The 25947-nt window shown below is 42.9% G+C and overlaps 4 protein-coding genes across 7 annotated transcripts; 1 reads left to right on the plus strand and 3 right to left on the minus strand.

Moving 5' to 3' along the window:
* Positions 1-261: 261 nt before the first annotated feature.
* On the minus strand, positions 262-8398 carry TCTN2 (tectonic family member 2). Its single transcript, XM_040081296.2, has 18 exons — positions 8270-8398; positions 7434-7547; positions 7055-7128; positions 6726-6921; positions 6421-6521; positions 5971-6167; positions 5621-5744; positions 5050-5185; positions 4365-4430; positions 3841-3969; positions 3501-3578; positions 3117-3197; positions 2692-2803; positions 2212-2315; positions 1659-1809; positions 866-991; positions 698-786; positions 262-505 (listed from the first exon to the last, which is right to left on the minus strand). The coding sequence occupies exons 1-18, from the start codon at positions 8349-8351 to the stop codon at positions 399-401; spliced, it is 2067 nt and encodes a 688-aa protein (XP_039937230.1). The 5' UTR covers positions 8352-8398; the 3' UTR covers positions 262-398.
* Positions 8399-9351: 953 nt separating this feature from the next.
* Positions 9352-14218, minus strand: GTF2H3 (general transcription factor IIH subunit 3). Of its 2 annotated transcripts, none has more exons than XM_040080898.2 (13): positions 14156-14218; positions 13922-14001; positions 13520-13626; positions 12793-12956; positions 12485-12547; positions 12226-12255; positions 11727-11755; positions 11568-11642; positions 11326-11379; positions 11033-11101; positions 10772-10907; positions 10653-10689; positions 9352-10566 (listed from the first exon to the last, which is right to left on the minus strand). In XM_040080898.2, exons 1-13 carry the CDS (start codon positions 14163-14165, stop codon positions 10497-10499), a joined length of 924 nt encoding a protein of 307 aa, XP_039936832.1. In that variant the 5' UTR covers positions 14166-14218; the 3' UTR covers positions 9352-10496. The 2 variants fall into 2 exon arrangements, with proteins under 2 accessions (XP_039936832.1, XP_039936831.1); XM_040080897.2 differs by having other exon boundaries at positions 13520-13629; positions 14156-14213.
* Positions 14219-14255: 37 nt separating this feature from the next.
* On the plus strand, positions 14256-17858 carry EIF2B1 (eukaryotic translation initiation factor 2B subunit alpha). Of its 3 annotated transcripts, none has more exons than XM_040080971.2 (9): positions 14256-14312; positions 14444-14545; positions 14634-14770; positions 14848-14964; positions 15156-15268; positions 15898-15966; positions 16640-16715; positions 16913-17038; positions 17462-17858. In XM_040080971.2, exons 1-9 carry the CDS (start codon positions 14300-14302, stop codon positions 17615-17617), a joined length of 909 nt encoding a protein of 302 aa, XP_039936905.1. In that variant the 5' UTR covers positions 14256-14299; the 3' UTR covers positions 17618-17858. The 3 variants fall into 3 exon arrangements, with proteins under 3 accessions (XP_039936905.1, XP_039936906.1, XP_058278797.1); XM_040080972.1 differs by having other exon boundaries at positions 14257-14340; XM_058422814.1 differs by lacking the exon at positions 14256-14312 and adding an exon at positions 14336-14368.
* Positions 17859-18066: 208 nt separating this feature from the next.
* Positions 18067-25295, minus strand: DDX55 (DEAD-box helicase 55). Its single transcript, XM_040080970.2, has 14 exons — positions 25173-25295; positions 24848-24898; positions 24674-24760; positions 24005-24096; positions 23841-23903; positions 23120-23269; positions 22474-22663; positions 22250-22332; positions 21742-21873; positions 20896-20988; positions 20164-20278; positions 19371-19539; positions 18719-19011; positions 18067-18294 (listed from the first exon to the last, which is right to left on the minus strand). Exons 1-14 carry the CDS (start codon positions 25278-25280, stop codon positions 18130-18132), a joined length of 1791 nt encoding a protein of 596 aa, XP_039936904.1. The 5' UTR covers positions 25281-25295; the 3' UTR covers positions 18067-18129.
* Positions 25296-25947: the final 652 nt, after the last annotated feature.

Raw genomic sequence — 25947 nt, forward strand, 5'->3', positions numbered from 1 at the left:
AAGAGAATTTCAGATCAAGAAATGAAAACAGATGAAGGGCTGTGATTTCTGAGAAGTGTGAGAAGTCTGCCCACTGCTCCAAAAATAGGTGAGCACAAGGGGTTTACTGCCAAAAGGAGCTTCTACTCTAGGAGAAGAGAACTGGCTTGAGAGGACAATGGTCCATCCATGAGGACAATCCCAACACTGCTGCAGCTTCTGGGCTGGATTCACCACCTTCTTGAAGTCAACTCTGCACTTTGCAACTCCAAACACAGAGTCTAGAGCTTAAAAATAATTTATTGCTTTTTGTTTTAACAGCCATTTTCTGTATGCTGTAAAAGTACTGATTTTATGTGTCTTCAAATGTTTACATAAATTGTCTACAAAACCCAAGAATGCTTCTCCATAATTTTGACCTATCTGTTCCATAATTTAGAAAACCAAGGGTTGCTCATAATTGCTGCAAGTAAAACAAGAAATGCCAGAAACAGGCCTTTAGCAAGACTCTGGGAATATGGTTCTCCTGGAAAAAATAAAACAAAACAAAAAGTGTAAGCGTGTGAGAGCTAAATTTTAGTTTTTGCAATAACCCAAAGATACAGATTAAAGTGTATGCAAAAGCACTCTTTCAGATTAAACTCCCCACATCTAACTATGTTTCAAAGAAGTAGGGCCTTTCCTGCTTTGTGGCATCCCACATCGTTTATAACTTTACCTGTGAAAAAGCGTGTCAGTGGATAAAGGAGCTGTGGCCAGCACACCTCATTTCGATTGCAGTCAAACTCTGCATAAAGCTTCTGATACCTGGAAAAAAGGAACCTTTTGGTCAATGCAATTCACGTTACATCTGCTGAACATAATGGGAGGTTATCAATGTTTTTACCTTGTCACTGGCACGGGTGGCTGAGCTGGGACTTCAATGAACTGAACAGAAGCTGTGATGGGAAGAAAGCTGAGGGTGTTTTTGCAGCCAAGCCCGCACTGAAACTGCCATAAGATTGTTGAGAAACTGTAACAAAAAGAGTAACTATTGCTTGAGGGCTGGAAATGGAAGTCTAGACCCTAAACACAGGCAGGAAAGGACAAACCACACAGTATTTATGAGGAGGTTGATAATCCCTGGATTTTCCACATTGGACAAGGAGAGAACTTGCACAGTCTGGAAATGAGGTAAAACAGAACAGAATCCCAGTTATTTGACAGGGATTGACTTGGTGGAGCGGGGGAAGTGTTTGCAGAGTGATAATTCCCTGCTTCAGGAAAGAATAAAGCATTTAGCAGTGCTCCCAAGAGCTTTGCAATGGGGTAAACCACAACACAGGATAATCTTGTTGCTTCCACCACGTGACTCCTGATGGGATGCCCTGTGTATGCTTGCTGCTGGCAGCATCATATTTTATTTAATATTTCAGTGAAGTTTTATTTAATATTTCAGTGAGGTATAAAGATTATCTGCTTTTAATCATTAGTTTTTTCTTTAATTTTCATTTCAGAGGGAGAAAGGCTAACCTGGTTGTGATCAAAGGAATTTGGGTTGGAAAGTGAAAGGCATGTAAAAAAACAGCAACAAAACCCAGCCTTTTTGTTTGTAAAATTAATTTGGGAATACGTTGGGTAAGCAAGGCTCAAAATGAAGCATTTATTTGTCAGGTAACCAGAGACACAACTCACTTTACCTGATCTGCACAGCAAGAATCTGCTGCTGAGGAATCCCTTGCACTGCTCCCACTTTAGCAAAGATTATGCGAATATTCAGATTTGCAGGAATATCTGGACAAATGCCTTTTAAGCCTCCAGTGCTCATGTTAGTACTAAATGGATCAAGACCTATGAAGGAGAACAGAGGGATTTAAATGTAAATATCATAGAAAACATTATCTATAAACATAATTATTGCATAATTAGATTATTCTCATAGCACAGTGAAATGCTGGTAACTGTCACACAGGTACACATTAAAAATGTTTCTCTCTATAAAAAACACCAAAAGGAGTAATTTCTCAATGGATAAACACCAAGTCTCATGTGTACAGGCTGGCAGTAACATATGCAGTACCCACAGGCATACTGAATTATGTGCCTGTGTGTACACATGGATGGACGGATGGATGCAGACACACATATCACTAGCTTTAGGTATTTGAAATTACAATTTGGATTTATTTTGACACACTTTATTTACTTTATGGGCATATTTAGACTACAAAGAACAACACAAGCCTCACTTACGTATAATTTCCACCCAGTCATTTAGATCACTGTAACTGGAATTGTCCCTCTTTCCAATGTGAGTAGCTTGTATTAATGCATTCAATTTCTCAGTCACGTTTCCTCTGCAAAGTAAGAATGTAACATCACACAGAAGGTAAATCTCTACTGTCTCACCACTCTGGGTTGCAATATTATTGTATCCTAAGGTCAGTTTCATCTGAAAGATGTAATCACACAACAAAAATAAACTTGAACCATTGAAGGGAAGAAATGGCAAAGTATTGCAGCCAACACAATCCTCATCTGAGTAAAGAGTGAAACCATTATTGTGATTTCCCATCAAAAACAGAAGTGACACCATTAACCACAGAAAGCTGAAACGCACACATGAATATTTAAAAAGAAAGTACCAGTGCTGATGGGAGGAACTTGTAGAGTCTCATAACAATCAACAAGAGGGATGAAGCAGGGATAAACAATTCAGCTTGTGTAGCTCACCTTAAAAGGCTGCAATCTTCATTAATATCAACTTCAAGAATGCACCCAGAGTAGGAGTCTATTCCAAATAGAACTGGTCTGTAAGTTGCTGATGCACATAAACCCCTGCCAGCTGTGAAATGAAAACATCTTACTTAAGTTTTCCTATTATCCCTCTTTGCATCTCTAGTTTTCAATTTTGTGCAAAACATCAAACATTAGAATGCAAACTCAGCATGGTAGAGTTCGAAAACAGATACAAGTCCATTCAATTTTCCAAGAAAGCATTAGAGGTTTTCTCACTGACCTTTGAAAGTTTGGGAAGGAAAAGCAAAATCTGGCAGAGATTTTTAACTAAAGTATGTTTAAAAAAATCCAAAACCCAAATAAAACTCCAACATTTTAGTATTAACTACAACTTAAGTTGCAACCTCACAAGCCAGTACCTGGCTGCCAAACGTTTAGGCTTCCAAGTGGATCAGAATCATTCAGATTTGCAGCTCTCACTGGTTTTCCAACTTGATACCCTAAGGAGAGAAACGTAAATTAAGAACACGGTAGAAGAACCTGTAAGCATTAGCATTATTTGAAATGTCATCAATTTGAAGTAAATGACATTTCCATTACAGTGGGAATGGCCTCATTTTAAATAATCAATATCTACGCAACAAAAAGAACCACCCACTGCTATTGGCAGTGCAGTAAGGCAGGAAGGTGAAGGCTGCCAACATAAAGAAGTACAAGAAATATAAAATGTAACCACTGATAAGAATCTGTACAGTATGAAACTTATTTTTTTTACTTTAACAGGCAAAATAAAGTATTAATACCTGGATTTTCAAACAGTTCCTCTCCATTAGTACTATTGGAACTTAGAAATTCAACTGTGAATCTCTGTGTCAGGATTTCTGGTGAAAGAAAAAAGTATGACTTTTAAATAAGTAAATTAGCGAAATGCATGTTCTGTGTAGGGCACAAACTTCTGTCATTAATGAATGACAGAAGATCCAAATTAACACAAATTAATGGAAATCAGCCCCATGCTTTTCTTTTTACAGTCCAAGGGAAATTATTTTTGAGAAGAATAAGTAAATAAGAGATTCTATCACAGAATTTCTATACAGAACACAAAGAAATAAATCAAAAATCATGAAAGAAATGTCATGGTACCTCCATCACATAAGCTTCCAAGGAAGACAGTGACATTTACTTGCTCAATGTTCTTGCCTTTCCAAATGAATTTATAATGTTCTGCAAAAGTTACATTTTGACACAGAACCTCAGCAGCAAGAAGGTTTTCTGGCAGAAGCAAAAAAGAGAAAAGGTCATAATGAAAAGCATTCTAATTAGAAAGCTCTGCTACTGCATCTGAGAAAGAACACATTAAAACCTTGGCAAAATTCTGGAAATTACAACATTCATCTTTTTGAGAATTTATTTCACTGTTTCAATGTGCAATGGTGCAATCCCCCGTGTATGCAAGATAAGGAACCTGATTTCCTGACCAACTGTGATGAACTGGAGTAAATTAAATACTTCCTGCTTTGCAGGAAGCCAGTTTACTTTCAGTCTTAGATAACATACAAAATTCCTCCTAAGAACTGCAGCAGGTAAACATTTTAGACATCAAAATAATCTATTTCATATACAATCCAGGTTAAGTAAGAAACATTATTTAAATGGAAGGGACCTACCACTTTCAGTGATGAATTTGCCCCTGTCAGTGATGGCTCTATAGACGACATTTTGTTGGATGAAGTCTGAGAACAAAAAACAAAGACTTCCTATTTTCACATCCAAGGTGCAATTCCTGTTGTTATGAAAACTGAGTAGGAAATTATTTAGAAAATTAATTTTGGTAAAGATCCAGACTGTTTATGTATTTTGAAAGCACAGCTAATTATCTGTGGGTCTTACAGAGGTAATACAGACTAACAAAATTAGACAATTATGGAGCATAAAATAAAATATGTTCATTCTGGTAATCACATTATCTCAAACTCCAGAATGACTCTTCCTAAGTACAGGCTTTTGTGATGCAGAGAGTAACCACTTCTCACTAACTCTAAAAAGCTGATGCTGCACCCTCCTGACAGAAAAAGGGCTCTGCAGCAGTCTGAAAATGAGTCACCAGGAACAGGTCACTGGGAAACAAAGGCCCACCCCACTATTTCTTACCTCCTAAATCTTGGGAAACAGCAGGACACTTGCTGGAAGATCATGAGAAACAGGAACAGAACATCCCCAAACGCTGAACTACGGCCACCAGATAACACAGATGTAACACTTAACGACTGTGCCAACAGCCCTCGGGTTTGTTCTGTTCCAGCAGCTCTGAGAAACATGAAACACATTCCTGCTTGGATTTCTGCAGCATACCTGCAGTGCCACTGTTTATCCTCACGTCATGGGGCAGGCCCTCCTTGTAAGACTCCAAGCTGGTCAGGCACTTGACATCAAAGCTGTGGAGATAGGGCACGGGAGCGTTCCCAACACACTGTCCAGCCAGGGATTGCTGCAGGGGGTTCACAGAAATAAGGATTTTCTTGTCATTTGAAGATCATTTGTTAGTGAAATGCCCCACGTGTGCACTACAGCCACACGTAGCACTTTGACAAGCAAGTTATAGAAACACCTCAGCCTCCGGCAAAAGAGAGGTTAACATTTTAAAAGCACAGCTTTAAAAGTGGTTTCAATGTACACCACGACTTAATTTGTGAAAATGATTATAACAAACAAGTGTCCCCAAAATGCAGGGATGGGCTAGAGGATGAGGAAGGATAATGTTTACTTTTAATAATGACTTTGTGATTTTGTTTTGGGTTTTTTGGTGACAAATACACCCCACCACTTCCCAACATCAATCAGCTGAAATTGGATGCAAAGCCATAAGCAGGAAGTTCCAAACAAACCAAGAGGAATCAAAAGCTCATAAGCACCAAGTGATTACCTGGGGAACAGTAAAATACTCATCTTCTTCTGTTATAATTGGATCTCCTTCTCTGTAACCAGTGAAAGGTTTCCCAGGAGAAGTTTGCAGAAGGATCTTAAATGAAGGAACTTTGGGTGTAGAACTACAAAGAAGTTTAAAAAATAGACAGTGCTTTACTCTTTACCACAAATAATACAGGTTTGCTTTCATGTCCCCTCTTCTTATAAATTACCAATGAAATTTCTCCACTCGCATTTAAAGTTTACACCCTAAAACCCTAATTTCAAACTAACTTTCGTTATAAGGACAAGTTATATTTTTGACTGCATAATGAGTGTGATGAGAAAATAAATGTTTTTAAGACTTACATAGAGCCATGATAAAAATAGCCAAGAAATGGTGTGTTGTCAAGAGAAGACTGTACACAGAGGAAGGGAAACCACTCAGGGGTGTATTCCATTGACTGAGAAGAGCACAGCTGATCATAAGGTGGGTTTACATCCCCACCAAACACTCCAGTGAAACAAGATCCACTGAATAACTGCTGCAAGTCTGGTGTACACTCCTGGAAGGGAAAAGAACGGTCACTTTCAACAAGGTAATTGCAATACTTATGGCAATATAATGCCAAACTTACAGGCAAACCAAGCAGCTTTGTAGAGAGAACATATTTAATTTTAGAAATACTGGAATATCCAAACTGGGAATATCCCTCTGGCCCATCTAGTCTGAAGCATCCAGCACCTCTCTCTCTCCACAGACAAGAGAGTCTAGAAACTTTGAAAACACTTAATCGAAGTTTAATGAGAAATAAGTACCAGATCACAGCAGCAACGAACATCACAAGCTCCAGCTGTTAAGTTACAGGGACAAGAGCCCAAGGGCTTAAATGCCTGGTTTGGGATGATAGTTGCATTTTCTGTAACAGAAGCAGAAGAGAAAATCAGATTAAGTGGACTGACATCCAAATAAAAAGACCATGCACACAGCAGTTTATTCTGTGTAGAAACCTTTTTTTAAATTCCGCTGTTTGCTCAGCATCTCTTATTGCTGCCCAAATCCCGATTTTTCCATACTGAAAGGAAAAGAACAGCCAAAATTCCATTTTTTCTTTAGCACTTACCTGACACATTTCCTGTAAAGGAAGAATTGGCAAATATTTCAGCTTGAATCAGGAGCTGCGCCAGCATCACTGAACCACGGCAAGCTAAAACCTGGAGTGTCTCCAGCATGCACAGAGGTGAGGGGCAGCACTCGGTGACATTGGGCAAACACAGCTCCAGAGTTCTGGTGAGGGTTACAGTCACCTTGGAAGTGTTCTGGAAAAACACAAAATAAACTTTGACAGCTCTGATGGCCTGTATTAAATTGCTCTTGTCTATACCATTCATCAGCTTATGAGAGAGAAGTTGGAATGAAGTGGAATAACAGAAGAATCAATATTTTACATACCACACCAGGAGTTACATCCAAATTCCAATCTCCAGCTCTTTTATTACCGCTGCAATTTGCAGGTTGCAATTTTCCTGTAACAAAATTTAAAAAAAAAAAAAAAAATTAAAGCATTCCACTGTCATTTTAGAAAAGACTGGGAAATGAGAAGTACATTTAAACTCTTCTTGTGCCTTCAGGTACACCCTGAGGCCCAGCCGACATGGAACCAACCCAGAACTAAGAGGTTAATAACAGGAATGTCTGAAATCCCTCTTTTTTAACTATTAAGACACTAAATGGCATGCATTAGCGTTTCTCTAGTAACTTTTGTGTCAAAAAATATTAACAATTCAAACGTATTTATTTACATGGGGAAAGGGGGTTGAAGTGTTCTTACCTGTCTCTGCATCTTTAGGGCTTAAAATTATAGAAAAATTAACTCCTGAAGAATTGCCAAGAAAAAATGAATTGACTCTTGGCCCTGACATATGAATAAACGAAGGCTGAAAGCCTGAAAAAAATAGAAAGAAACAACTTGATTGAAAAGGTAACATAGACTTACAGATCTTGTGCTTGGGCTATATTCTTACACTCTTAGACTTCAAAATGTTACAAACAGAAGAAAAATACCATGTAACGCCTAGTACAGGGTTGTATTTCCATTCTTACCAAGTGCTGGAGGAGAGGGTGTTGCTTTCTACACCACAAGTTTAACGTGTGAAGATGCCCCATAAACAGGCAGTAAAATAACATTATAGCACTTCCAGCCCACGCAGATACTACACAGCTCCGGCAACACCATATTTAGCACTTCTTGCTGACTTCAGCTTACACTTTTTTATTTCTTTGGGCCATGAACTGTGCCAGGGATGTCCCGCTACCTGCGATCAGGAACTGCGGGTTCCTGCCTTCAGCATGTGGACGCGGTGTCAAGTTTAGGAGTCGGAGTTGGGAGTTTCACTGGATTTTTCTTTCTAGACTTTGGCAAGGTTGAAAGGTCCGACATGAGCTGCTCGACCCTCCCCCTCTGTGCTGAGCAGCGGCAGAAACTCCACGGCGAGCACGTTCGGGTTTGGGAAGGCCGCCCTACACCGAGCCTCGGGGAACCCTCAGGGTCCGCGCCGCCTCCCCTCACACCCGCCCGGGCAGATCCCGCCGCCATCCCCACACCTCCGCCCGTCCCTCGCCCCCCGGAGGCCGCCATTCACTGCGGCCGCTCACGCCCTGACCCACCGGTATCCCCGGCGGGCTGCCCGGGGCAGGGAGCCGCCCCCAGCAGCAGCAGCAGCAGCGCCCCAAAGCCGACAGCCCCCATCGCGCTACGGCGGCCGCCCGGCCGCCATCTTGCAGCGCCAGCGCGGCGCCATGGCAACGCGGAGGGCGAGGAGCCGCCTCACGGAGGGGCGGGAACGCGGCCGCCTGACGGGAAAGGCGGGAACGCGGCCGCCTGACGGGAAAGGCGGGAACGCGGCCGCCTCACGGGAAAGGGCCCCGGGAGCGGTGATGGTGGCGGGGCGGCTCCAGCTCCCGGGCCGGTCACAAACGAACAAAGCTAACAACGCTAACATAAAAGCTCTAAGAGAGGGGAAAAAAAAAAAAAAAATATATATATATATATATATATATATATATATATATATATATATATATATAATAAATAAATAAATAAATAAATAAATAAAATTTAGGGCTCTCAGACCCGAGGGTCAGCATGGTTTGGGAAGAGGGAGGTAGTGTTGATTATGAACATGAAAGAATGCAGAATGTATGGACCACTAGGACATCTGGCTGGACTTCCAAGTTAAGGAAGAAACTAATAAAAACAGCTCAGTAACTGTGCTGAAATCAGATCTGAGCAGGTAAAAGGGAATTCTGGTAGACCAGTGACCCAAGAAACCCGCAAACCCAAAAGAAAGAAACTGAGCATGTGGACTAATTACAATGAGAAGCAAATCACCAACCAATAGGTATTATACTATACTCATTAATAAGTATGTAACTGGTAGCAAATAACCACTAATCCCTTTGATTGCTATAATATAGAAATAGTTACATTTTCATAACTGATGCGCATTTTACGGAGCAGTTCCCATCCACCTCAATGAATAAAGTAATGTTTATTTTCTAAGCTTACAAACTGGTTAGAGAGTTTTATTTCCCCCACACGTCTGTCCTGCAGCATCACCCCTGACTCCGCTTGGACCTGTCCTCCCTCACCCACTGTCAGTCACATCACACCATGAGACCAAAACAACAAAACTCCAAGAAAACCGTGTAGCTCACCCTTAACTATCAAAGCAATATCTGACCACATGTGAAAAAGAGACAGTCTTTATTACAAAAGTTTTATACAATGTAAATTATAAATACAGCCTTCACACAAAACGGCTTTTTTTCAACAAAAAAAAGCTCGCCTTGTTACGTCGGCAAGCCCAGAAAAAAACTGGCACTGCAGCTGTTACAGTGACAAAACCTGATGTGAATATCAAGACCTGACAAATTCCTCTATACACATTGGGAAAGAAAAAAAAAATAACTCGTTTTCTATGTGGAAAAAAAAAAAAAATTCCTCTCTGTTCCTTTCAGGAGAAAGGTTAAACTACCAAATTACGTAGTTCTCTTTAGAAGGTGTTTGCTTCTTTAAATGAAAGCCACATTCAGAAGAACACAGCAGTCCTTCCTGCCATAAAAGACACCGATCCAAAAGTCTTTGTTCTTATCACATGTCAGATGGAAACCCGCATACTAAAAATAAGAAGTGTGCCTGTTATCATATTACAATTACATTTCTTGTTCTCCAGTTTCAAAATAAAACCTTGAAGACTAACCAGCTAGTCTGCATTTATGGATGTTATTTTAAACAAAGGGAGGCCTTTTCCTTCATAAATGAAGAGATATCAAATTGAGAAAGAAATACCACAAGGACAGTACAGTCACAGGCATATGTGAGTGCACAGGCAGGGCAATTAGCACCTTTTTTTTTTTTCCAAGTGGCTCACAAACCATCTTGAAAATGATGGCTCATATTGCTAGTAAGAAGTTGAAGTCCCTGAACAACACAGTGCTGCCAGTTCTGATCCTACACACTTGAAATGGTCATTCTTAACTTTACACCAAAGCTCTCTTGACCTTGAAAGTAACTCGGAGGCGTGAAACTTTGGAGTGGCCAGAATACCCTCAAATTCACAGGCTGTGTCTCTTTACCAGGACATAACTTCTGGTTCCTCTTACAGTTAATAATTAGCATTTCAAACAGCACAGATTACATGGTAATACAGTGATTTGTTACTTAACAGGCTGCATAGAAGACGTATGTTTTAAATATTTATCCCCTAAGAAACAAGTAATAGCACTGCATACAGTTCTCTTTCACATCCAATAAAAAGTGCCATGAGTTTCTCAAGTAGGTTCCATTTCATGGAATTACTGGAGGAGGTAATGATGTATTTACATAATGTTGCTACGCAGCTACCTTCAATTTCTTCTTCTTTGCTTTCATGACAGGTGGCAACGATATTTTGAAAGCAGTCCTGGAAAAAAATATGGAAAAGCAACTGTCAGATACACTGAACATATCCCCACACCCATCCTTGAAATACAAAGAATAAACACTTACTCGCAGGTACTGCAGATAGGACTGAAGTTGCAGAATACTGAAAAATCAAAGAATTGGCTTTCAGTAAAACAGGTCACTCAAATGAAAGAAATCAGACTGTTAAATATTTATAAACTTACTTGACAAGCAGACAGAGCACACGTAGCCAATTTCAATGAGGTTCCGATGACAGAAGCAGGCAGCTCTGTAGTCAACATGAACAGGAGGTGGAAGGACGAGCTGTGATCTCTGCTCTTGATCAGGGAGAAAAACCCACTGCACGGATAGAGAGGAGCATTTTGTGAATTGGGTTGGTATTCCTGTATTATCTCGACAGTGAAGTGAGTTATATTTCACATCTAACACATGAAAAACACAGCAGTGTTTTTTAAGTGACTTACCAACAAATACTGCAGAAGGGATGGCATGTGGGGCACTTTCAAATATATGCCACCCGTGATATCACAGGCCTGCAAAGCAGAGACAATGCTCAGATTGTTGTTTGATGACATTAACAGGGCAATTAAAATATCCACGCACTGCACGAGGCCTGCATGTCAGAACCGACAATCCACTGAACGTATTTCCACACCCACTCTTGATTAAAGGAAAGAGCTGAAGAACATGTTGAACTATCAAACATCAAGTATCTATGAGTTCATATAAAAGGCAAATAAGAACAGCAAGTCTGTACCTGTTGTAGAAGACCTGAATCAGAGTCCAAGACACAGGCATCAATCAAAATACTCTGCAAGACATGAAATGCACGAAGAACAAATTTAGCCAGGACCCACACAGCCCTGGCAGTGTTACTGTCATGACTTGTTTCCACAATAAATGCACTATAAATTATGCAATCGTGAGAGAAATTAACATTTGTGTTATCTTTGCACAGAAATAAAAGATAACATAAATGGAAAAAAAGGCCAGCTTCACCTGTTTCTGTGCTGCGAAGATCACATTCATGAAATTCATGTATTGCAATGCGCTGTCGTCTGCAGCTTTTATGACCTAAATAAAAACTCAGACTTGTTAGCCTACATATATCACTGGATTTCAAGAGTAAAAGAAAACTCTGACAGCAGAAGTTCTTACCAGAATCCTTGATTTCATTTCTTGATTGGCTAAGTATTAAAAAAAAAAAAAAGAGAAATGCATCAGCACATTGTTTGTATCACCCCTTTAATTCTGTGGCATCTGACACGTCAGAATATACTGGAAGTTAGATCTAGCAGGTCAGATAAAATATCTATATGAAACTATTTCCAGTCCCACTGACAATTATCTGTGGTCTAATTCCACTCAACCTCCAGTTATTCCAAGGAAATTCCAGCGACAGTTTTATTTGCACACAACAGAAAATCTCCCTAAGGACATGGGCTATTGATCAAGTCCTTTAACTTTTTTTTTTTTTTTTTTTTTAATTAGGCAACTTCAAATTATCAAAATAAACCTCTACCTGTTAGTGCCAATTTTGGAAATGGGGGTGTGTCCAAACATGCATATTTGTTCGTGTGTGCATGTGCATTTTTATTTACCTGTTATTCAGGTTAAAATATTTACTCACTGTTGAAAACAGGAAAAGAGGAGTTACCTTTTAGGTCTTTGCCCATCTTGTTGATGTCTACACAGCTGGCATTAAGGAAATCTACATTCCATTCTTGGAAATAACTCCATGATCCACACCACACATTCACCACCAATATACATTTTGATAAGCACAAGCCACAGTTACCAGGCAAATGTTTCAGTTTTCAGTATCATAACAAAACAAGAGCAGTAAAAGTTAGTATTATAAGAACCAGTCTTAAGAACACACAAAGGCTTTGAAGATTCTGTGATCAAAAGGATACAACAAAGTGCTTTAGCAAGCGATCCTGCTAACAGGGTTTCTGTTTGCTGGCCCTTCATGTCAGCTGCAATACAAGAAAAAGTGCAAAAGTTACTTTTATATATAAAAACAGCTACTGAACCTGACAATACAAAATACTACAGATTTTTATCTTTGGCAAATAATACTAATGCAGAGGCCTGAAGTGTCAAACATATTTTAAGCATATTCAAATTCATATTATGAAAACAGAGGACATTTCTGCAACTCCTTCACAGACCAAGCATTTTACAATTCTGTATATTAAGTCTAGAATTTTCTTCTGCTTACTCTTTGTCATGAGGTCTTTAATCTCTTCTGCAATTGCATCATTTATTGCTGTTAATAATTCATATTTTCCATCCTTGCTGCCGGAGCTATTAGATTCCATGGAAGGGCCTCCCTCTCCGAAGGGATCTGCAGCAGCCCATTGCTTCCCAGGGTACAAGAAACGGCTGAAACAGAGGAAAAACAAAGTATTCATGTAAGAAAAAACACTATAAATTAATCAGCTGCAGATAACAATACTCTGAAGTTTAATTTTAAATGCTTTTAATACTCTAGACATTAAAGAGGCTAGGTAAAGTAGGTGACTGTCAACTTAAACTGGAGTAAAACCCACAGTCAGCTCCCTCCTTCTGAGACATCTCTTAAGAGATCTGGCATAAGATTCTTTGGCTGCACTTGGGGGAAGATGCTGAGACTCACAAATATCTGGGTGGAAAATATCCCCTAAATAGGGAGCTTCTTCTGCCACTTGCATTGTTCCACTCCACACATATCTACCATTCTTTCTCAGAGTATTTTCAAGTCTATTTAAACCTCCCTTCTGTCTTCTAAGTCTTTTTGTTGCTTTGAAAGTCATTAAGGTTCTTTCCCATATAGCTTCAGCTAATTTCTTTTTTTAAGACAACGATATATTACACGCTTTTAACTTGGTTTCTTGCAATCAAACAAGAAAACCAGGAGTCAGATACAGGAAACTCGAAACCTTCACACTGTTCAGAAGCAGCTCTACCTTTCCTGAGTGTGACTCGCTATTACAGCCAGTTTGTTGGTGCGGTTCATGAGCAGGTGAGAGTTCCCCAGCACCATCACTGCATCGATGCATTTCGACAGGGTGAACTGCTGGGAAAAAAGAACAGAGCGGATGTAGCACAACAACATTTACAGTGAAGCAATTCAGAAGAAGTCTGTGAAATGACTGCAGCTAAAAACTTCAATTTGAAGATGCAGAAAGAGGGTTTGCTGTTAAAAAAGCCCCAATAAATACAGAACGCTGCATAGCTATTTCAAAAGGTATTACGATACCCATTATACCTGCTTTAGCAGACAAATTAGCACAGTTCAGAAGTCAAAAAATTGATACAATTTCCCCCAGAAAATGGCCATCAGCAGCCCCAGCGCCCAAAAGCCGTACCTCAGCCTCTCCCAGGGCCCTCTTCCCCCACCAGATCGGGTTTGTGTCGAGGACGATGATCAGCAGGCTCAGCTCATCATCTGCAAAGGGACCGCAGAGCAGCGTCATTCCGAGCCCCGAGCACAGGGGAAAAGCCCCGGGGCCCCGCTCACGGCCCCCTCCGCCTCCCCACAAGGAGCCCGAACCGCCCCGGAGCACCCCCGGAGCCCGCCGGGGCAGCCCGGCCGCGCTCACCCGCGCTCATGGCGCCGGCCGGGCAGCGGCGGCTCCGGCGCCCGCGGATGACGCCCGGGCCCGGCGCCCCTCATCCGGGCACGCCCCGGGCCGGCCCTCCCCACGGCCCGGCGCGGCGGGCGGAGCGCAGCCAGCGGGCCGGCGATGAGCACGGACGGTAACGGGGGCGGCGATGGGCACGGACGGTAACGGGGGCGGCGATGGGCACGGACGGTAACGGGGGCGGCGATGGACCGGGCCGGGCCGGGCAGGGCAGGGTCGGGTCTGACGCTCCGCGTTGCTTTCCAGACTTGATCGAGACGTTCAGGGCGCAGCTGAGGGACGATCCCGATGTCGCCTCGGCCGTGGCCGCCATCCGCGCGCTGCTGGGATTCCTCAAGCAGGACCGAGGTGAGCCCGGGTGCCCTCACGGGGACCCCGCTGAGCCCCGGCCGCCCGCGGGGCGAGGCGCTGACCGCGCGTCTCTGCCTCTCCCCAGGAGAGACCATCCAGGGCCTGCGGAACAGCCTGCGGGACGCCATCGACACCCTGTCGCGGGTGGACTCCTCGGTGGCCGTGTCCTCCGGCGGGGAGCTCTTCCTGCGCTTCATCAGCCTCACCTCGCTGGAGTACTCGGTAAGGGCTGCCCGCCCTGCCCCGCTGCTGCTGCGGGACCCTCCGGCCGGCTCAGCGGGCATCCCGCTCTCTTCCAGGACTACTCCAAGTGCAAGGAAATCATGATCGAGCGCGGGGAGATCTTCCTGACGAAAGTGTCTCTCTCGAGGAATAAAATCGCCAAGCTGTGTCACCCTTTCATCAGAGATGGTGCTGTGAGTAGGCCTGGGCAGGGTCGCTCCTGTTGGGTTTTGCTGTTGCTGGCAGTGAGAAACAGGAGGGGAGAGGAGTTTGATGGAGGCTTCTGCACAACATTGTTCTGCACGGCAAGCCGTGACACTGCTAACAAAAGCAAAGGTTTGCCAAGGCTCCGCAGAAGTAATGTGAATTATTTTTGTCCTGGCAGCGAATACTGACACACGCCTACTCCAGGGTGGTCCTCAGGGTGCTGGAAGCAGCTGTGGAGTCCAAGAAGCGATTCAGTGTTTATGTGACTGAATCACAGCCAGATGAAGCAGGGCGAGTATTCATTAATTTGGTTTTTATCTTGGTTAACAGGGTAAGTTACAGCTACCGTCCAACTTGTCCTGCCCTAAGAAAAGCTGCTAGGTTTGGTTGGAGCATTTTAAATGCCAAGTGTCACTCATATCACGTTATTCTGGACAAGTGAAAAAAAATCTAAAAAATACTGGTAATTAACTTTCCATACTTGATATTCTAATTAGTGTTATCTAGGTTTTCCTCAAAGGTTCACAGACTTTTGGTCAGTGCCAGGCAACCTACTTTTCCCTTGGGAGATGGGAGACAACTGCTTTATAATTCTCTCTTTAAGAAGTAGGTTAAAATAATCAGTATTATGCTAATCATAGCAAAGTAAAATCTACAGCTAACAATGTCATCTAAAGATGCCAAGTAATTCCTTCAGAGCAGATATTGTTGTGTAAGTGAAGGAGTAAACCCTGCACACTGAGTAATACGTGTCACTAACACCACGTAACAGTTTCTTCCATTTCTATACAATAACTCATCTTCTACCGGCAGGGAAATGGGGGCAGTCACAGGCTTCAGTCTTTCAGACAGTATTTTCCTATCATTGTCTTAAAAAAAAAAAAATATATATATAAAGGTCCAAACATTTTCTTTACTAGGCAAAAAATGGCAAAAGCCCTGAGGAAGCTGAACATCCCCGTGACTGTGATTCTGGATGCTGCAGTTGGGTAAGTCTGAGCATAAATTTTAATGTTTTTCATCAAAAAATTATTTTGACAGTAAGACAAAATAAACTTAGATGTAAGCAGCTTGTTCAAACTCCAGGGATATTACTTAGTTTGTCACAGTCATCCAACAGGCCAAACGAGTTACAGCTTTAGGTGCACGATTAGAATGTGTCAGCTACAACACATGCATCTGATTTTGCATGTTGGAATGAAAGGAAGAACCAGACCTAAGAGCTTGTACAGATCTGTAAAAAAGAGCTGAGGTGCTAATCAAAGAGGCTGCTTTTTTTCCTAGTTTTCATAAGTGTTATCATTTTGTGGTTTCTTAAGGTATTTGCTAAATTACCACTGCCTGGTACAAGTCCAATACATGAGAATAGAAACAATTACAATAAATCTGAACATTCCTACTTAGAGTTCAGCCTCTTCCAGCATTTACACAGTTGCCAGGGTCAGCTGTGGCTGGGGAAGATATGGCTACTTAATATTCCTGCAGGGAAGCAGGTGAAGTATCACTCCAAGGATGTATAACAACATCTGGATTTACAAGAGGTCGATGAAACTAGTGCAAAAAATGGAAAGATTGTTTGAATTACTCATTTCTGTTCTGTTCAGCATGTCATTTGTCCTATTACTCAGTAAGGCTTGGATTTTTTTTCTCCCCTTTTAACAGCTACATTATGGAGAAAGTGGACCTGGTGTTAGTTGGTGCTGAAGGTGTAGTTGAAAGTGGAGGCATTATCAACAAGGTAATTGTGAGTTTCTTACATCATTCTGTAAACTCTGGACTTTTAAAGTTTGATTTCTTTGAAGCATTTAAAGCTTTCTTTGAAAAGTCTCTTCCATTTGGATTTTTTCCAATAAATGTCTGTTGATTGTTGGAAACTGGGCAATACTGTCAGGCAAGCAGTGAGTCTGCAATGTTGTTTTCCATCCGTCTCCACAGATTGGCACCAATCAGATTGCTGTGTGTGCCAAAGCCCAGAATAAGCCGTTTTATGTGGTAGCAGAAAGTTTCAAGTTTGTAAGGCTCTTCCCTCTCAACCAGCAGGACGTCCCCGACAGGTTTAAGGTAAGAGAAATTCAACTTCCATCTTACCCAGCTAAGGTGCACACTGGTGTGTCTGTGAAAAATTGTCTTCTCTGATTATCTGGCTCTCTCTGCTGTGGGCTGTTATGGGGCTGCTCCATGATACAGTCAGGCACCAAACAGCCAAAATTTATCTTGATAACTGATACTCTGTTCCTAAGGCAGTTCCTTTAAGGCACAGGAGCAGCTGAGGGTAAGAAGCAGTTAAAGCAATAAACTTCCAGAACTACAAATTGTACTTTTTACACAAGAAAAAAGAGCTGAGACCCAGGTGGCACCGGTCTGTGCACTTGACTTCCTTCAGTTTTGCCACAAACATCTGCCTGAGGCTGTAGCGCTGCTCTTGCCCAAAAGAGGATTTAAGTTGCAGTTGTGTAGTAATTAATGGTCTCTGTTTCCTTCTAGTACAAAGCAGACACTCTGAAAACGGGTCAGAATCTAACAGAGGAGCACCCCTGGATTGACTACACCTCCCCATCACTCATCACACTGCTCTTCACAGACCTGGGGGTGTTGACCCCTTCAGCTGTCAGTGATGAACTCATTAAACTCTACCTGTAACTCAGGGACTCCTGCACAGGATGTGACATCTTCAGAACTATCAGGGTTCTACGAACTCGGAGGATGATACGTGAACATGGCAAGGAAACGCCATTAGAAGGATTGACATAATTACGGACCACTCTTGAAAAAATTCCCAAAGTTATTACAGCTTCTAAAGGCCGCAACTAAATTATTTTAAAGAGGGGTGGAGTATTTTGATACTGTAAAATAAAAGCCCTTAACGGTGTATCCAGACTCATTCTGAGGTGTGCTGTTACTGATCTGTGGTATGCACTTGAGAAAACCAAAATTAAAACACGCACAAGGCTGCTGATGGGAACCTGCAGCCCCTGCCACACCACAGTGGTGCTTTTACTTTGTTCTCAACAGCTGCAGGCTCTGTGTCTTCAGGGATGCCAGGTCTCTCTATGAAGAGATTAGATCAGCTCTGTTATCTCTATCATTAAATAGAAATCCAGTTTTATTGAAATAAGCAGTGTTTTAATGTAAAAATGTGGTCAGAGTAACTGTCAGCCTTCAGCCTCCACGTCCTCAGCAGTTTCTGTTTTGAGCCTTTGGTTGCCTGTTAGTTTCTTCTCAAACTCTTCTTCACTAATTTTTCCCTTTTTCAGTCTTTTCAAGAGCCTTGTGTCGTTCAGCAACTCTTCCATATCCTCGTCTTCAATATCAGAGCCCTGTTGGAAGTTGAAAACAACAAATTAAACACAACACCAAAAGGTTTTTATCCTATACTGTTGAACACAAGAGAAGATTACAAGCTAGAGTTTGCCAGGAGTATCCAAGCAGGAAATAATATTCAGTTCCTACCCAGACACCTGTAACTCTCAACTACACTTGCCCCAATTTGACAAAAGCACCTTCAGGCCATACTTCTGCACCTCTGAGAAATAAAAATCCTATTACTGACCAGCATCAGTGCTGAGAAGTTGTTGTAGTGTTTGCCTTTAAAAAGCTCTATAATTTTTTTAAGCTTTGCTTGTCCAAGTCCTAAAAAGTTATTTTACAGCCATGAGTTCCACCACACTAAAATCCCAGGGCTCTGTGCCGTTGGAAAGACTACAGTAATCACTTGCAGTTTAAGGGGATGGACACTGTTACCTCTTCACGCTTCCTCTTAGCTGTTACTTTCTTTTTCTTCTCCCTCTTGGCTTTCTGCTTTGACCACGCTTTGTTCTTTACAAATTTCTTTTTCCCTTGATTTTCTTCTCTTTCTTTCCTTTGTTCTTCTAATTTCTTTTGTCTCTGTTTTTCTCTGTTTTTATCCTTAAATGAAATGGTGTCTGTATTGATAGTGACTGGAGTAAAGTCTGGAAAACATTTTCCTCTTAGTTCAGGCATCTTTGGCATTTTTAACAATGCAAAACCTCTGGCAAGACTGGCAAAATCCAGATCTGTTGAAATAAAGATTATCAAGTCAGTTTCCTGCTGGATAAAAAGTTAATTCAACTGAGAAAGGGAAAAAAAAAGTCAACATTATTTTAATGGATTGATTGCACTCTATACCTTAATACTAGCAACAATACTAAGTCACTTTTACTTGTGCTTTTATCAGTTTGGTCAAGTTCCATATTTAAATGTTTTCTCTTGAAACAAGATGCTTTAAAAAAATACGAGTTTTGTCAAAATCTGATGGTGCAGGAAGTGAATGTGAGATCAAAAATCAGAAGCTGAAGCTTGTGGACACCACCACTGTGCCTTTGTTATCTGAGAAAAACAGAAGGAGGTACCAGCCCTGCAGGGAATTAATTACCTTTGATCCGGAAGATGAGGTTACATTCGTGTTTGGCGTAAGCCTGGATGTAAGACACGAAAGCTTTCATCCCTTTCTCAAACACTGCCCTGTCAGCCAGGGCCATGGACTTCAGCTTGGGAAGAAGATCCAACACATCTGTCTGCGGTTTCATTTCCTGCATGGGACACTGGGAAGCAGAAAATAAACAACAAAACCCAAGGAAAAGTTCAACCAAATGATGTGAAATGCACTGTGAAACCTCAAACACACACTTCTCGCCCAGTTAATCCTCAGCTCTGAGCCCCTTCGGTCACTCCAACACACAAGCTGACCATCAGTCCCACCCAGCAGAGGAGTTCTCACACTGCAGCTCCACAGAGGCAGCATCTTCATCTCGTGCTTTATCAGGCTCTGGTCTCATTAGGTGTCCAGAGAATCCACACAATTAATCCCACAAATGGCAGGAGCAGGAATGGGGCACTGTAGGAGTTATAAGCAAAGAGCAGAGAGGCTGCAGGGTGTGAGCTGCTGATGGCAGGACCAGAATCCAGCACTGCCCTCCTGCAAATGCTCCATTTACACCTTAGGAGCAAAAGGCCTTTCCTTATTGCATCACACAAATCCAGTAGGTAACACTGGAGCAATCATGTTCCAGCTGCATTAGGTGATTAATATGCAGCTCTTGTCTTTTAATTCTGCTAAAACATTACCCACGTTTATGACCCCAAGTTCTACAAATTCTGATTTCAAAGCTCCTATCTATGTCTTACTTACTCTTTCCTGCTTTGAGGTAGAGTAAAAGCCCACTCACCTTTTGGTTGATTGAGAGGAAGTTAATGTAGGATTCTTCCATGGGAAGCAGAAACACCAGGGCACTGCCCACGTTGCCGATCCGCGCCGTGCGACCGCAGCGATGCACGAAGGCGCTGAAACGACCCAGGAGAGCTCAGTTCGATCTGGGAGCATTGGGCAGCAAAAGGGCAAATCTTTGGGATGGAAAATACTAAATAAAGCAACAGGAATAAGCAAAGTGTAACACGAGAGACGTGTGGCGATCCCACTCAATTGTTAGGCTAAAGCAGGGGGTGTTTAGGGAGTGAAGTTCAAGCAAGTTGCAGGAAGAATTATGACAGCCAAAGTTAAAATCCATGGAAAAGCTCCTTCCCTGTGAGCTTTCAATGTACCATTCATGGAAGAGCTCCGTCCCTGCTCTCATCTCTGCTGTCCTTCACCCCACTGCCACCTCTCACTCCTCTGATACCCTCACACAAAGCCTCACCCCAGAGTCCCCTCTGCACACAGAGGTGACAATCACCCACCTGACACTGCACACCACAAAGCCATTTCAATTCACAGCAGTGACAACAAAAACTGCACTGTTCCAGCCTCCCTAGCTCCTGCATCACTCGGTGTGCTCTCTCAGGTTAACCTCCAGGAAGTGATTAAATGTGTTTCATGCAGTTTTTTGTTCCCAGCTGATACCTGAAGAGCACAGCAACAGGAGCAACGGAAAGCAAAAGGGGCTCAGGATCTGAAGTTGTACCTGGCACTGCTGGGTGGATCGTACTGCAACACCCAGTGCACTTCTGGAATGTCGATGCCACGGGCCATCACATCTGTGCACACCAAAATGCCCCTAGGAAGAAGAAAAAGTGTATTTTCATTATGAAAATTATTGTGATTTGTATTACATTTCTAAGACAAACCAATTCCCTATTACATATCCAAATTTTATACCAGCACTGTATCCACCACAGCTGAATGTATTATAACAAACGTTTAAATAAAATACTTGAGTGACAATTTTAGCAAAACTGCCATGCTGTTCTTTTCAATAGCTGTTCTTACAATCTGCTGCTTATTTTTTCTCGTAATATAAAAAGCTAAAACTCAGGTTCCATGCAATAAAAAAAAAAAAAAAAGACAGTTGATGAGGCAAGAGCTTCTTAACAGCATCCTGCAAAGCTGCCAAAGAACATTTCCCTGTGGGCAGGTTACAGCACTGCGCTGCCACGTTCTTGTTCATACAGTAATAAAACAATATCCTGGGTTTCCACTCTGGTTGCTCATCAGGAAAAGCTTCTTTTTGCTACCAGTCTGTTTAAACATCAGGGCTAAAGTGTGATTGTAGCAAGTGACAGTGCAGTGTGTCCACCTCCTGTGCTGCCACATGGATTCTCTACAGCAGGGTGGAGATGCTGCAGTCACATTTCCCCTTTGTTTGTGGTCGTACTTTGGGTAGCTCAGCACAATTTGTGACATTATCAATTCACTCAGGACCAGCCTGGAGCATCCTGAGCCATCCTTCCACACCAAGTAGCAGAAGAACAGTCAGACAAAGCCACCTTCCCCTCACTGTTTTGCCTTCTCACTATTCCCACCTTCTTACCCTGGGAGCTTCCGAAACTCCGTGAAAATCTTGTTGCGCTTGTGCTTCATTTTCCCGTGGATGCTCATTATTTTCACCTGCTTAATTAAGGATTCCAGAGCCTTCCCATAGTACTCCACGCAGGCACAAGTGCTGTTGTGATGAAGACAGGCATAAAAGTAAAAGGTTAAGCTGCATTTTTAATCAGGTTTAGACAGTCAAGCTAGAGTTTCCCAAGCTCTTTCAAAAATACACGCTATTTTTATTTAAAACATGCACATAAGTTTTATAATTAACATATGATCCTCTAGAATATCGTACTTCAAAAATGCAATAAATTTATGTTTTGCTTAGTAACACGATCCTGACATGAAGCAATGATGAATCTCTTTTTAGGCATCACATTGTAAAAAACAGTTCACAAAATCAATCACTTTGAAAATAGCCATGTCCTTTGCAACAAAGGGCACAGCTCTGGAATTCAATTCAACACCAAACTGTTCTCATAATGAAACACAAACAGAATTACCTGAAAAAGACCAGATGTTTTTCCTGTTTGTGCTGCCGAAGAAAATGCACCAACTGGTTAAATTTTTCATCTGCCTTGCAGATCTAAACAACACAAAAGAAAAACGTAAGAGAGTGGACTTTGGCTCCTCTGTTAACGTGATCCTAACCGGCCAAGATTTAGTGTCTTATTGATAGGAAAAGAGGAGAGGGAGCAGGAGGCTCAGTCAGAGCCCAGGCTCACACCATGTAGTAGTTCTCCAGGCGTGTCGGGGTTTTCTGGGTGTTGCTGGCTGCCACTCCCTTCTCCTTGACCGAGATGCGGACGGGGTTGCGCAGCCCAGCCCTCACCAGGTTCTCCACCTCCTGGGTCTGCGTGGCTGAGAACAGACCTGTCCTTCTCTGCTTGGGCAAAAAGTCCAGAATGGCATTCAAGCTGCAAGTAAGCACATGGGAAACGTAACTGTGCCAAGGCTTCCCTCGGGAAGAGGCTGAATCGTTGGAGTTTACAAGTAAAACAGGGTTTGTTATCACATTTCAAACTCCTATTGAAATGATTATCTTAACTCAGAGAGAAAAAGAAAAGAGAGATCAAAGCTTATTGGTTAAAGTGCTTTAAGCCATTTTGGTGTGTGAACAACGGTATTTAACCAAGCATTAACAGAGATATGCTGACATACATCTCAACAAAGGAAACTCTGCACTCATCCAGGCTCCACATTTCCTGATTCTCTTCCCCCTTAGCAACTGCTTTGTGTAGTTACAGAGCAAAGATGAAATCTCAGAACAAACCTAACTTTGGAGGCCATGGCAGGCCAGGCTCATTCACATCCATCACACACCAACTCATTAAAAACTGCAGAAGAGCCACCAGAATTTCTTATTGCAATACCTTGCTTCAAAGCCCATATCTAGAAGTCTGTCTGCTTCATCCAACACCAGCACATCCAGAGCCTTCACAGAGCTCGCCAGGTCCAGCCCGTCCGCTTTCCTCCTGAACAGATCCTGCAGGCGCCCCGGGGTGGCCACGATGATGTTCCCACTGGTGGTGCACACACACACACAGAGCAATTCCCTAACTACAGGCTGAGGAATTTGGGAGAACTCCTGATGTTGCTAGCACAGCACGGCTCTGCCTCGCGTTCTTCAATAAACCAATGTCATTTTGTCACTTCTAATCCGTATTTCAGATGCCATGGGATGGGGGGAATGGCCTGGTGAAAGCAAATCCCCTGTGGCAATTTTAGAATATAAACAAGCATGGAAAGCAACTATCAGGAAATATTTGGTACCTCCATGCAAAAGCCAGTGGCAAATAGGATTCCTTCCAAACTCCAACATCAGTATCAGCACCCAACAGTTTCAGGGAATTAATGAGCAGGGAGAAGTGAAATATTCACTGAAGCTCTGTTCTTCACCCAGGCAGTAGATAAATGGTGCTGATGTCACGTAAGAGCCTCTCCTCACGCTGTACCTCATTCCAGGAACACACCCCACAATTTCCCAGCTGACCCCAAAAGATTCTGGCAGCACCATCCCATTCCAGCACCAGCAGGACCACAGCTCTGGGCTGGAAACCCCGACAAGGAGAAAACCACAAACAAACAACTCACCCATGCTCCTTAAACTTTTCAACATCTTCCATGGGGTTCTTTCCACCAATTAAAAGAATCTGACTAAAACAAATAAACCAGGAAGATTTGGGTCATCTTTCAAGTTTTGCTGGCTCACAGTGACAGGAGGAACTGTGGTCATGGAAATGATGAAATTCACCCACCTGAACATGGGGAAGTGTTTTGTGAAATGTGACAGCACCTCATCAATTTGAATGGCCAATTCCCTCGTTGGTGTGATAATTATAGCCCCAACCTGCAGGTGAAAAACAGGAATTTGAGGGGAGAAAAAAGAAAGGTTTGGGCAGAATCCTCCCTTTCAAGCTAAGTGAGTATGAGCCGTGATTTTGGCCTGGTTTCAGATGAAACATTTCCACAGAAATACAATAAAGCGTAAAAAACATCCCAAAATGTCTATGAAAGACTTTGTATCAATGTGTAAAACACCTCTGCTCAAAGAGCAGCATCTAATAATGACAAATTTAACAGCAAATGACAGTGAAGCTCCCTGCACACTAAAATGTATTCAAGGTCAATGGATGCTAAAAAGCATTCAAATCTCATTTGCAGTTTATCAGTGTATTCCATATTTTGGGACATTTTTCAGAACCCTGTTCTGCCACGTCAAAGAAGAAGCTGTATCTGAGTACAATGAGAGCACCCCAGTTTTATTTCCAAGTTTTAACCAGTTTATTGTTACTGTTACACCCAAGAGCTGAGCACACAGTCACTCCCTGTGTAGGCAATTTTCCTTATGGTTACTTTCCTTGAAGTTCTCAAATCTCACTGGCACATCCTAAAATGATACTCAGTACTGAATATTTTAATCTCACCTGCATTTTCTTTAGTTTTTCTTCCCGTCTGAGAAGAATTTCCAGTATGGGAACCACAAACGCCAAAGTTTTTCCACTGCCTGTGACCTGTGAGAGTGGAAGCAGCGTCAGCCCTCGCTCAGCTCCAGAGACAAGCCTGGAAAACAACGAGCTGGACGAAGGAAAAGCACTCACCGCTTCTGCAGCCACGTCTTTGTTACTCATGAAAAGCGGGATGGTCGCAGACTGAAAAAAGAGAAGCATCGCGTGAGCGGGTGGAGCGGGGGGAAATCTCCCAGATGTGAAACTCCTCCGAACATCAGAGATTGCTGAGAACATCACTCGAGCAGAGCCGGTGGGAAAGCCACGGATGCGGCTTCTCTCACTGACACAGGACCCGGTGACTACTGCGACCGCCACCGGCCCCGGCCCGGCCCGGCCCAGGCGCTCCTGACACCGCCCGCTCTCCCCTTCCTCAGCCCGGCCTCCCCTTCTCCGGGAGTTCCGCGGGTCCCCGCACCTGCACCGGCGTCATTTGGTGGAAGCGGAGCTCCCGCAGCGCCCGCAGCACGCCCGGGCTGAGCGGCACCGGCAGCGAGCCCCAGCCGCCCTCAGTCACCGCCTCCATCTTGGCCCGCCGGTGTCACCGCCCCGCCGCTCCCCCGGCGCGGGGCCGCCGCGGCCGCGCTCTGCGGAAACGCGCACCGCGATTTCCCGTTCCGCTGCACAGCGGTTCCGCCCGCCCCCGCCGCCGTGGGAAAAAACCAAACTTTGGACTTAGCAAAAGAAAATCCCATTTTTATGGAGAGCTGCGTATCGCAGTGAGTACTGCCGCGGGTTTTACAGCAGCGCTGTGCCACCAGAGTACCCGGAACGGAAGATGTAGGTCCAGAATGAGCTGATATTTATTCTACCCACCCCCAAAGCGGGATGGACTCTGGATAAATTCCTGATATTCTAAGCAAGCGGGGAATCACAGAATCGTTAGGATTGTAAGAAAACTCCAGAGTCATCCAGTCCGTGCCCCCTGCCAAGGCAGGGTCACCTGGAGCAGGTGACACAGGAATAATTCTGGGTGGGTTTGGAATATCTCCACAGAGGGAGAATCCACGACCTCCCCGGGCACTTCCAGGGCTCTGCCACCCTTAATGGAAAGTTCTTCCTCGTGTTGATATAGAACTTCTTGTGGTTTAGTTCATGGCCATCACTAAACAAATGATTTATAAAGAACCCTTTGAGTTAATCTGTACTTCCTTAAAGCATCAAAGAAAAAAAAAAAATACAAAGCTGCTGGG

The sequence above is a fragment of the Hirundo rustica genome, chromosome 17 (genome assembly GCF_015227805.2).
Source record: "Hirundo rustica isolate bHirRus1 chromosome 17, bHirRus1.pri.v3, whole genome shotgun sequence".
NCBI lineage: Eukaryota > Metazoa > Chordata > Aves > Passeriformes > Hirundinidae > Hirundo > Hirundo rustica.

Excerpts from the sequence above, each read along its gene's own strand:
- TCTN2 (XM_040081296.2), bottom strand. The coding sequence starts at position 8,351 with ATGGGGGCTGTCGGCTTTGGGGCGCTGCTGCTGCTGCTGCTGGGGGCG. Across the intron at positions 5,745-5,970 it reads TATTTTTATCATGGCTCTAT|TTCTACACCCAAAGTTCCTT; the intron begins GTAAGTCTTAAA and ends ACTTCTTTGTAG. Across the intron at positions 3,579-3,840 it reads TGGAAGCTTATGTGATGGAG|AAATCCTGACACAGAGATTC; the intron begins GTACCATGACAT and ends TTCTTTCACCAG.
- GTF2H3 (XM_040080897.2), bottom strand. Across the intron at positions 12,256-12,484 it reads GCTTGCTAAAGCACTTTGTT|ACATCAACAAGATGGGCAAA; the intron begins GTATCCTTTTGA and ends CCAGCTGTGTAG. Across the intron at positions 11,756-12,225 it reads GATGGGCAAAGACCTAAAAG|CCAATCAAGAAATGAAATCA; the intron begins GTAACTCCTCTT and ends TTTAATACTTAG.
- EIF2B1 (XM_040080971.2), top strand. Across the intron at positions 14,771-14,847 it reads TCACCTCGCTGGAGTACTCG|GACTACTCCAAGTGCAAGGA; the intron begins GTAAGGGCTGCC and ends GCTCTCTTCCAG. Across the intron at positions 17,039-17,461 it reads ACGTCCCCGACAGGTTTAAG|TACAAAGCAGACACTCTGAA; the intron begins GTAAGAGAAATT and ends GTTTCCTTCTAG.
- DDX55 (XM_040080970.2), bottom strand. The coding sequence starts at position 25,280 with ATGGAGGCGGTGACTGAGGGCGGCTGGGGCTCGCTGCCGGTGCCGCTC. Across the intron at positions 24,097-24,673 it reads AAAAACTAAAGAAAATGCAG|GTTGGGGCTATAATTATCAC; the intron begins GTGAGATTAAAA and ends TTTCACCTGCAG. Across the intron at positions 18,295-18,718 it reads CTAAGAGGAAGCGTGAAGAG|GGCTCTGATATTGAAGACGA; the intron begins GTAACAGTGTCC and ends AACTTCCAACAG.